Source organism: Pundamilia nyererei, unplaced genomic scaffold, assembly GCF_000239375.1.
Source record: "Pundamilia nyererei isolate P.nyererei 1_Seehausen unplaced genomic scaffold, PunNye1.0 scaffold00234, whole genome shotgun sequence".
NCBI classification, from domain to species: domain Eukaryota; kingdom Metazoa; phylum Chordata; class Actinopteri; order Cichliformes; family Cichlidae; genus Pundamilia; species Pundamilia nyererei.
Window position 1 is genome coordinate 364856 of NW_005187635.1, and position 11714 is coordinate 376569.

At 40.3% G+C, this 11714-nt stretch overlaps 1 protein-coding gene across 2 annotated transcripts in view; it reads left to right on the top strand.

Moving 5' to 3' along the window:
* misp3 (MISP family member 3) overlaps positions 1–8755 on the top strand; it is a 10876-nt gene extending 2121 nt beyond the window's left edge. For both annotated transcript variants that reach the window (XM_005748943.1, XM_005748942.1), the window contains exons 2-4: positions 2320–4771; positions 6603–6676; positions 8153–8755. In XM_005748943.1, the coding sequence (XP_005749000.1) occupies positions 2386–4771; positions 6603–6676; positions 8153–8251 (2559 nt within the window). In that variant the 5' untranslated portion in view covers positions 2320–2385 and the 3' untranslated portion in view covers positions 8252–8755. The remainder of the gene's footprint in view (positions 1–2319; positions 4772–6602; positions 6677–8152) is intronic.
* The last annotated feature ends 2959 nt before the right edge of the window (positions 8756–11714 follow it).

Genomic DNA, 11714 nt, shown 5'->3' on the forward strand with positions numbered 1-11714 from the left:
TGTGTGTGTGTGTGTGTGTGTGTGTGTGTGTGTGTGTGTGTGTGTGTGTGTGTGTGTGTGTGTGTTACTGAGCCATTTCCCAGCCTGTAAGCTGATTAAAGAAAAGGTGTGCTCAGCAGAAAACTTTAGTTAGGCTCTGCACATGGAGCACAGTAGTTGCCACCTTACAGCCAAAGTCAGGCACAGCTTTATAAACACCCTGCGTGTCATATAATAACATAAGCTCACTAAAGCTGCCGTTAAAGAGAGAGAAAAGGAATGCAGTACACTTTAACTGGATTTGCAGTGCTCTAATCCAACACAGTTATTTAAGCATATACAGAAGACAGTAACAAATTAAAAGAGATACTAGTCCGCCATGCGCCCCAGAACAGTTTTAGTGATCTTTGCTCAGATGTCTGGATTCATACAATAAAAACTTCCAGTGCACGTAAATTGTATAAAGATGGTCTTCATTTATTATTCGTTGTGCAAAACTATAAATCTGAGAGCAGATGTATGGGCTCAAATTGTGGTCATAAATATTTTGTACTTGTCAATCAGGATTTGTATCTGTAAAAAGAATTTGTGTGTGTGTAAAAAAGATTTGTGTGTGGACTTAGCCAAAAAATCTGTGAGAAAGTCTGCACTCAAGTTTCAAGTTACAAGTACGAATTTTGACCCTATTTTTCTTCCTTTGATCTGATTGGCCAATGTCATGTCAATCACAAATGTAATTATCCAATCAGAGAACAGATGTGTTTGGCTGTCGGAGGGGTGCTTTTTTGAACTGCAGGTCCTTGAAGGGAATAAATGCCCTTTTACATGCCAACCCAGCGTTTTCCTTCAACACCACAAAGGAAAACAGTCTGTGGTGGTCTGAGTTTTGTGATTTTTGTGTCACAGGTTTACGTGCTACAGGGACCTCCTGAACCTTTTCAACAGCTCTGCGAACCTCCGGCGGTGCGCGGGGGGCAATGTTGTGGAAATGACAGTCTTCACTAGTGGGGATACTTACAAAGCTTTCCTTCGTTATAAATTAGCATACATGTTTTTATTGAACATTTGAAGAACCAGCAAAAAAACAGAAACTCTTGTGGAGGACATAAAGTCAGAGATAGAAACGACAAGGAGCAGGTGCATCTAGTACAGGTAGAGCTGCTGCAAAAACCCACAGAGTTCAGCAGCCAGCACAACAAATTCTGGATCCTTGGCTTTTAGTTAGCAGTTAGCATTAGCAGCACATGCTGCGTCTGATGTGAAAGGACCTACATGTATATGCTGCGCACTGTGACTCACAGCAATGGTCCCGGGTCAGCCCTGACATTGTGTTAAACTAATCCTAAAGTAATAATGGTATTTCTAACCACTGATATACCACAACTTTATCCTTTCAACATCTGCTGAAAGTTAGGGGACCTAGCTTCTATCGGATATTTATATAGAGATCCTCCAGCTTCAAACTGTATCACCCTTCAAGGACCCACAGTTCAAAAAAGCACCCCTCCACAGCAAAACCCATCTGTTCTTTGATTAGATAGGTAAATTTGTGATTGACATGACATTGGCCAATCAGATGAAAGGAAGAAAAATAGAGTCAAAATTCGTACTTGTAACTTGAAACTTGAGTGCAGACTTTCTCACATAGTTTTTTGGCTAAGTCCACACACAAATCTTTTTTACACACACAAATTCTTTTTACACATACAAATCCTGATTTACAAGTACAAAACTGATTTACAAGTACAAAATATTTATGACCACAATTTGAGTCCATACAGATGAGTGCAATGAGTTCTGAGGACTGCAGCGTCGTCTGATTCATCCTCATTTTCATACTCGTATGGCCTGTTTTTAGATGTCATCACTTCAAGTATATTCCATTTTTACTTTCATTTGTTTCCCACTTGCATAATAATGAACATATATTTATTTTTTAAAAACCCGTTATACCATTATTTTTTAAAACCTCTGATAGCTGAAAGGGAAACAGAAGCTGACATTATCTTTTAAAAACAACAAATCCTGCTATGCAAATGCCAAGTGTCCTAACATGTTTTTTTCCCTCTTAACAATTATTTAAAAATGTTCTTTCTTGTCTGTTCGCTGTAGTATTTCAACAGAGATGAGAAAGAGTTATGAAAATACAAATGAAAACATGTCAGTATAGCCCTCAGCGTTTCGCATAGTGAAAACAGACAATGATTCATTGCAGCAGTAATATGAATGAGTTATTTGAAATGCTCTAAAATATTAGTGTATAAAATAAACAATGCTAAACAATGTCAATCACTCTGCCATTCCCCTCTCCTCCATCTGTGCTCTTTTGCTTTCATTCAGACTGACTGGCTGGAGGCCAAACAACCTGACTGCTCCAAACACTTCTACATCAGCAGACCTGTCACCATGGCAACAAGACCCACGGCCTGGCAGGAGCAGTGCCCTGTCAACTTACTTGACGAGTCGGTCAATGAGTCTTGGGCGAGGGGTGACAACTTCCCTCTGAAAGGCTTAAAGGCACCCAAGGCAGAACCCGAGGAGGATATAGACACCCTGGAGCCTGATGCTCAGGTCAATACTCAGCGGGAGAAAGAGACTATCTCAAAAATCAAAACAGCTGATGCGACTAAAATGGAAAATGAAGGAGCTGCGAGAATAAGGGAGACAGAGGAAGCAGTGATGGGATCAGAGCAAGTTCCTAAAAACCTATCGAGAGGACTAAAGACTCAAGAGGAACCTGAAGTTGAGTTATGCGAGGAAGTTTTCCCGCCTACACCTTCCTTGGGTGCCTTATCAGCAGGAGTACACCGTGACAAAGAGGGCTTTTCCAGCCCTGAGGGTGAGGTGGCAGAGTGTATCAGTGATGTTGATGTCATTTCAGACCCAACAGAAGACATTACTTCTTTAGAAAGCCAGAGTAGTCGAGAATGGTTAAAGGCATCTCAGATGACTGAACCAGCTGATCAGAAGACATATAAACCATCTGTAACAGATGTAATAAGTACCGGTATAGTGGAAAATAATGTGTTACGACCTGCTCACCCTTCTTGCTCTGGCATTAACATTACAGATGACGCGCATACTGTGAGTTCCCCTCCTTTTGCAGATGAAAGTGAGGAAGAAGAGGAAGTGGGCATTGCTATTATGGAACTGAACACATTAAATATCAACAGCAAGTCTTTCCAACCTTTATATTTAGCTTCCACTAATCAAGAGACAGACTCAGCTTTGCATGCAAAACCCTCAGATAAACACCAGGAGGGGCTGTTGTTAAAGAACCAACGTGAACCTGCCCTCAGAGGTGTAAACCAGGAAGCAGGACAACAGGTGCCTGGCCAGGGATCTCCACCTTTGTCGACCGTTGCCATGGAGCCGTCCAATCCAGGTGGGGCTGCTTCTGCTACAGGCTTTGCTTGCGTTGTTGCTGTGAGAGAAAGGCACAGCAGGGCGGGGGAAAGAACAGAGGGAGAAAATGAGCAAACAGGTGGGGAGGAAGGGCAGAAAGAGAGCGGACTTAAAAGGAACAAGCCAGCTGGGCAGCAACACAGCGGGGGACTGTTGAGATATTCACAAACAGTCCAAATACAAGAGCCGGAGATAGAAAAATATAGCTGTGGTGTGTCTCTGAAGCACAGCAACCACACCAGGATGGAGAATGACTCATGTGACGATAGCCAGAGTGACAGTGGCGTATCAGCTGATTTCTCCCCGTCCAACACTTTGGAGAGCTCTCCATCAACTGTATCCAGAGAGACTCCCATTGAGAGGGAGATCCGAAGGGCTATAGAGCGGGAACATAGCCTGAGAAGATCCAGAGGGCTTCCAAATCTACGCATCACTCCAGAGTATGTAGAGGTTCCCTTAAGAAAAACTGTTCTTTCCAATTCAGTAGCTGTGAAGACTGAGTGGTGTCAGGACAAAGATAGAGAGTTTGCTGGCAAAAAGATGCTGTATGAGATTCAAACGGAGACCCAGAGGGAGCAGGATCTGGTCAAGCTTGGGAAAATTCCAGGTTTTTATGATAAAGGCACAGTTCAACAAATAAGGGAGAAGAAACAGATCTATGAGACCTTTCAGACACCCAGTGACTCAACTTTTACAGCCTCAACCAGTCGCAGGGCCCCATCAGTTTCTTCTGTCAGCAATGGTTCAACTCCCAAGAAGCAGGAAGACATCTCATCACAGGTATCCACCACAGAAGACACACGTGTCGAGAAGAGACACAGTTTGGATCTTCTTAGCCCGACACAGACCCCAAACTCTCCCATAGGACGGAGTGTAACCAAAAACACTCTTCAAGGACCGGGTATCTCACAGGGGACAAGTCGACAAGTCATAATCTTAGAGAACAACCTGAAGAACACAACACCGAAGAAACACCAAGACAAATCAGAGGGTATTACTGTTGTCGACTCTGGAAGTCCTTACATCTTATTGTCACAGAAAGGAGGGAATGAAAAAGTAACAGAAAAAAGACAAGAAAAGGAGGAGGTGGAGGATTTAGTACCCAAGGAGAACCCCTTTTTCAAGCTGCGCTCTTCAAATAATTTAGTGAAAGTGAAGGAGGATATCCAGGAGGCCCAGAAGAGGGAGAAGGAGCTTCGCAAGCAGAGGATTAGTCTGTATGGGGGCAGTGGTGGTGTTGGTGGTACACAAGGACAAGGAGGGGGAGAAAGAGAGGGAGGAAGGCCAGTCAGCATGGAGTTAAAGAGTCCTGTGCTGTCATTAAACGGACTGTCCGTTGCTGACGCACCTGGGTCATCATCCAAAGGAGAAACTGGACCCTCAGCAGGTTAGTGTAGGCCTGTGTTGGTCTCTGGGTGAGCATGTGTGTAAGGGTGTAATTGATTCTGTTTGTGCCCGCCTGCTCACATAGGCTGGTGTGTGTGTATGACTGGTTGAGCGTGGGTGTGTGTGTCATTTTTATATCCGCGGCTAGATGATGAAAACCCCCTGAAACAGCTCAGTGAGCACATTATTTCATTTTCCTTATGGTCAGTGGAAAACCTCAAAACAGCTTTCGAATCTACTGTTAGCTATTATGAGCAATAACTTTGCACCGGAGCCCATAAGCTGGCCGGCCAGAAAATAAAATTCTGTAACTCAACAAAAAATGTAGCACCTAACCTGTCATATTAATTGTGAAAAGCTGAGGCAGGGAAAAACCTGGCTCATATTTCAACGCTATTGTGTCAGGGAAGAAAGGAGCTGGCTGAAAGAGTCCAATCTGGGAATTAAGTCCGAAATCAGCATTCAAAAAGTGGATATAATCTGATACAGAGTTTGTGCATGTGTGTGCGTGTGTGTAGACTTATGCTGCCTATAGTGTATCTCTGGGAAATTTTGTTTGCCTGTATTATACAGTAGTGATTTCCAGGTGGGGTACTTGCTATTGTGTCAGCAATCCAGGGATCTTTATATGCTTGGTTTAAATAGTCAGGTAAGAAAATGGGCTAAATAGTTTAAATAATAAGTTAGTGACCTTAAATAAAGGGAGAAAAACAACTGCTAAATAGCCAATTTAGCCAAAGATAAATAGCTGAAATCAATACAGTTACAATAAAGATGAAACATATATTTATATATTTATAGATATTTATATTTTTATATTATTTTTAAAGATATGGGTTTCAGGAGAGAGTTTAGTTTTGAGCTATATATATGTCTGTAACGTACATCTATACTATTAGATTGGTGGATATTCATATTAAACATAGTTTGAGTTAGTAACGTTAGCTTATAGCTTTAGCTAAGATGAAAGCTAAGGTTAGCTTAAAGCTTTTCCACCTGAGCCAAAATTTCAGGCTCCTCTGAACGCTTGATTTCAAACTTCTGTTTTTCCTTCTCCAGCTCTGCATGATGTTAAAAACAGGATACTGTTATATGGTCATTTCAAAACCAGCCCTGGCAGTGAGCATCGCCCTGCTAACAGAAGGCTCAAACCTTCTGTTGGGGCAAAGATTAAGATAGAGAATAAGGATTATTTTGAACTGTGAATGACGCAAAGCTACTCCAGTAGAGTCCAAGAATAAAAATATGAATAACACAAGTAGAGATTTATAAAAACAGTGCTTAATAATTCAAATTACAAACATTTGATACATGATTTTGAAGGGCATTTTGAAAGAGTGCTTGGCTGTGATACATCAGAAAAAAAGACTGGGAGGCGTTGCTCTACAGTATGTTTCAGTGTGTTTTTTTGTCTGTGTTGTGTTGCCATGAAGGCTGATTTGTGATTACGTCAGAATGAATGACTTAAAACATTGTTGGTTTAACAATGAGTGACATAAACTGACCAGGGTGTGTCCACAAAGCACGCCGGACAGTAACTGAAGGTCGTGCAAAGTGCAGCTGCATATTGCTTTACACATCAGGCTTTATTGCCCTTCTGTTTCTTAATTACCGCTGCCTGCTTTTAGTTTCTGTTTCTCCACGTTCATGAACAGATTTCTTTCCGTCTGTTCCCTCTGCAATCCTCTGTCTCTTCTCATTTCTCTCTGCTGCCTCACGATGTTCAATCTTAATTTGATTCAGTGTTCACACTGTGGTGCTCAAACAACATCACAGGGGCACTTCTCCCTCACTGCTGTTCTTTCTTCATCTGCTTTTCTCTTCTCTTCCAGCGCGCCTGTCAGTCAGCAAGTCATTTGTGTGGCCCCCGGTCCAGGCTGAAGACGAGAAGATTAACCGGCCAGAGGTGTGTCAGTGTTACAGCTCATCCGTCACACTATTGATTTTTAGAGTTTGTGTAAATTTTACCATGTGGCACTTAATAAAACTTCGCAGTGAGTTTTATTAAGTACTTTCGACTCTGAATTTTAACGTGCCAACCTCACCCGTCTAGTACACTTGGCATAGGACATGAAAATGTAGGCAAATCGCCATCCTGAGTCTCCCTGGAATGCAGACAAGAAGATATCAGGTTCCAAAATAATGATGCTTTGTTAGCTCTACATTTGACTTGCAATGTCGCATTAAGATGAGCTTTCAGGCAGGTGAATTAAAGGAAGATCCAACATAGAGTGTTCTTGTACGATGCTGGTCAACCAAGTGCCACGAGACCAGAGTCAATGGGTTTTGGAATTTATTGCACAAGAATTAAAGTCATAAAATGTCCTAAAGGTCTCAGCTACACCACGTCCAATCAGGAAATAAATTAAGATATCTTAAAACAACTTTTTATTGGTTAGCTGTGATCATTTCCATCAGAGAGGCTGAGTGGAGTCAAATAAATCCAGCAAAATTCCTCCCACAGCTTAACAGCTTCCCCTTTTCCCCATTTTCCTTTAATTGTCACGCATCTGTCTGTTTAAAACTGCTCTGGACTGTAATGTGTCAAATGGAGAAAGTCTTGTGGGAGGATGTCAGCATCTCTTTTGCACCAAATATGGGACGCAAATATCTGATAACATGCTGAACACACAGTGAGGCTCTTATCTTTATAGATAAGGGATGAAGGCAAACAGCCCTGAGACTGAGAGAGAGCAAGAGAGAGAGGGAAGGAACGTGTCTGTAGAGTCTGTGTATGTGCGCACACTTGAGCAGTCAATAGCAGGCAAAGAGGAAAGTCAATTGACAATCCCACTGATTTGTGTTACCTTCCTTGTGGGTCTTGCATCTCTTTGATACTCTGGTATCTCTGATTAAAGCGGAGTGCTGCTTCGTGGCTTGAGCTGTTTAATTCAGTTTGGCATTGATGTGCTGGGGTTTAGCTGCATGGTTCAGTCTGACATTAGCAGCATTTTGCCCTCTTTCCTCTCACTTCCTCATAGCCCCTCCCTCTCTTTCTCTCTCTGCTGGTTGATTATCTGTGCACAGACCTAGTTCCTGATTAAAGTTCAGAGATACATGAAGGATTGCAGGGCAAACTGGCCTCACTTGTTGACTTAGTCATACAGAACATGGCCTTGGATCACAGTCGCATTAACCTCCCTTTGACTTACAGAGCTAATGATGCTCATCCAAAGATATGTCCTCAAGAGGAAGCAAATTCATCCCTTTCTTTTCTTTTCGCTCCCTCCGTGTTGGCTTTTTGGTTTGGTCTCCCACTCCAACATACTTTTGAATTCTCTTTCTTTTTCTGCTCCTACTCTTCCAACTTACTGCCTGCTTCTTCTTTTACCATGCAATCACCACTTACTCCTGTTCACTTTTTGTTCTCCTTTTCATTCAGCTCCCCCAGAGTCCTCGTACCCCTAGACAGAAGTCTCCTCTAGTGCTGCGCTGGGAATCAGGTCTGATCAATGGACACAACAACAAGGACTTGGACTGAGAAAGGTCTTTTTACAGAGACCTGCAGATGGGAATAAGGAACAACGATGAAGAGGAAGAAGGAGGGAACGTGGAGTGAGAAAGAGGTCAGGGATTGAGGCTAGAAAAGGGGTCGGGAGTATTGGGAGCAAGGAACATGATTTGTGGTGGACTAAAAAAAACCCTGAAGAGTCCTTCAGCAAAGAAGCGATGTGAATGGAGAACGTGGGGCACCTATAAGTAGATAAGCTCATGGCCTGCTTCAGGTGCTGAAAACCCTTAAGACTAATGAATGTAAAAAGACAATAAAAATAAAAATAATATGTAGGAGAAAAGAAGAATTTAGGAGATTTTCAAACAATCAGGAACTCCTTCATCTGTGGATTTCTTATGTTTTGAAAAAACAATGTGTCATCAAGAGTCTTATGTGCTTAACAATATCTACATAGAGGAAATAATTTAGTTTATTACACATGTAAACACCTTATGCAATCTGATACAACAGCCATGTAATAAACCCTATCTTTGCCTAGCTCTGTCTCCTGACTTTTTATTGACTCTGTCAGAATGCTGTTGGGTTTTTTTATTGAACTCTTTGGCCATTTTGAAGATTGCAGTTAGAGACCAGTGATATTTGATTGCATTATAAAATAATTACTTCAGCAATATATTTGCAATGACCAATCTTGAGCTAATCTACATGGCCACTCTACTGGGAACTCAGGATTTACTGGGATTTTTTTGCTGAGAACAGAATTTTCCAGTTCTACCATGGTCATCCAATACCCTTCAGAACACTGGAGCTTAATCATTCTCTCGACCCTTGACAAGTTCAAAGTACTGATAAAATATTATGTAACCGAAGAGTGCAAACTGCTATTCTGAATTTAGATTTCATATTTTGTACAAGTTGTACCTCCTTGGTTTTAATGTGCTCAAGTTTTCTGTTTTTATGTGATTGATTTTAATTTCCTTTTCATCTTTTTTAATTGAATCCTTGATTGAAAATATGCAAGTGATATAAATTAGCACCTCTCAGTGATAATTTGCTACAGGTTTATAGTATTTGATTACATACCCAAGGGGTTCCTAGTAAATTGCTAACTAAAAAATGTAGTGTGCATAGACCAGTGATCTGAGTCAGAGGTGGACTGAAACAATAAGTCTACCCAGACAACAGTGCTTGCAAACCAACAGACTTCTAATTTCAACACTATGTTGTGTTTTGAATGGACTGTTGTAATATCAGAGTGTCATTTTGTGATTATTGTGTCCAGGTTTGACTTTAATGATATTACTGTAATTGTCCTTTATCATCTTATGGCACTGAAGATACAAGTGAAGGGAGGTGTAGCCTGGGTCTGAATCCCAGCTGTCAAATCTCACAGTTATTGTCAATACAGGTACACAGCGACAACCTTGGTGCTATTTGTTCACTATTTACATAGGATAAAAGTCATTCAGTTTACAAAAGCAAATATTTGGCACTAACAAACCTCAACACTGAGTTATTAAGGTATGCTGAGCCCTTAATGAGCCTTTAAACACTCAGGAATACATCAAACAGAGCACGTACTACACAGATGTAAGTCCAGACATCAGAAATTTTAAGGCCAAAATGTCCCTTAGGCCACAGGTAAAAATATCTACGACATTCCTCCAGCAATCTATTTTATTGCACCAAATATCTCACTCACATATTATTTTTCTTGTTACTATTCATGAATAAGTACTGGAAGCTGAATTCAAGGGCAATAAAAGCACGTTTATAAAAAGTAGAAAGTTGTGAGTTTGTGAGCTGAATTATGACATAAAAGTCATTCACTGATGAGAGAACAGTGGAAAGAAAAATACTCAGATACATGCTCAAATACAGGTGTTCATTGTTCTACATGCGCATGCAAATTAGTCTGTAGTTCATACAAAACTTGGTCAAATTAAAGGGATTAACTGGTAAAGTGTCACGGTTAGCTGCTGTTTTAAGAATTTACCTGTCTTATAGGAATGCTTGGACTTTTCCATTCATTTAAAAGGCCATTTTCTTTCCCACATTACCCTCATTATTCTTTGCATGTTTAAATCTATGAAATACAATTTTAAAAATCTGTGAACGTTACCCTCTGTACTGCTCATCTATTCTACTGCGTTCATCTTCTTAACCCGACATGCCTCATAAATGCCAAAGAACTTCTGGGTTTGGAAGATCTTTTCTTGAATTAAGCAGCACGACTGCCCTGGTGGACCTTCCTGTGGGTGTAGATGAGTGTAGATGAGCTGAGATCATGCTTTAGTGACCTTCCAGTCTCCTTTAAATAATTTATCACCTCATTCTGACTGGACGCAGCCCAGTGACATTGCGGGTACATTATTATGGTGGAGCCACGGGAACTAAATTGCTCAAAATTATTAATAAGTTCAACTTCTCACTGTGCTGCACAACGCTGGAAGAAACTACCTGATGTTCTTTGGAATGTCTCAATCATCTGTACGTTATTAAATCATAACATTAAAAAAGTTCTCAAGTGCTTTTCAGTAATATTTTTCAATCTGGATGGTGATATATAGCCATTAATATTACTTATTATTTTAATCTATGTGTTGTTTTTGTTCTTTAAAGTGCTTTTCTTGTTTTAAATTTAGTGATCAAACTTTCTTTATTATAAATCTTTCTTTCACTCTTCTATATGTTATTTTTTTAAGTATAATTATTTCACCTTTATACTTTATTCTAGTTTTTATTATCATTATAAATCTTATTTATTTTTAATTTTGGCCTCTTTACCATTTCTTGTCCTTACAGGTTTTAGGCTTTATAAACATATATTTGAATGAACGCATCATGTGTGTTAATTAATTCTTTTTTTGCAGTATGCTCATTCTGCCTTGGTGTACGGAAGGCACTCCACAAATAAAACCTTGCATTGCTTTGGCAACTTTCCTTGTTTTGCCATGTTGCCAAGCTGTTCTGGCGTATCACCAAAGGCTATGGTATTGAACTGAGGAGAAAACCTCCTACAAGATCAAAGATCAACACTATAATTAGATTTGTAAAACACAGTTTGCTTTGCTACCTCAGAATAAAAAGTAAACCATCAAAGATGTTTCTCTCTATGTTATGTGAAAGCGTCAAAGCCGGCCAGGCAAGTTTCATTTTACATTTTATCAGTCATTCTGATATGTAATCTGACTTTTTCGAAGTTGTGCTGCATACACATGTATCACAAGCTCATTATCAAGTCATTTCCATGATATTTCGTTATCTCTGGCTTCCAAAGTCCTCTTGGCACAAAGTCATCGTGGCAGCATTGTGTGAGACTGTCCATGTTTAGAGGATTAGTCACTGCTCTTGTAATAACTCTTTGTCAAGAGGACAAAAGTATAAGAAGACATGAAGGGCATTATGAGCTATTTACCTTGTAAGAATTTGCTGCTTTATGCCCTTTAAACAAAAGTTTTTACATTTTGCCATTCATAGTTTTAGACTA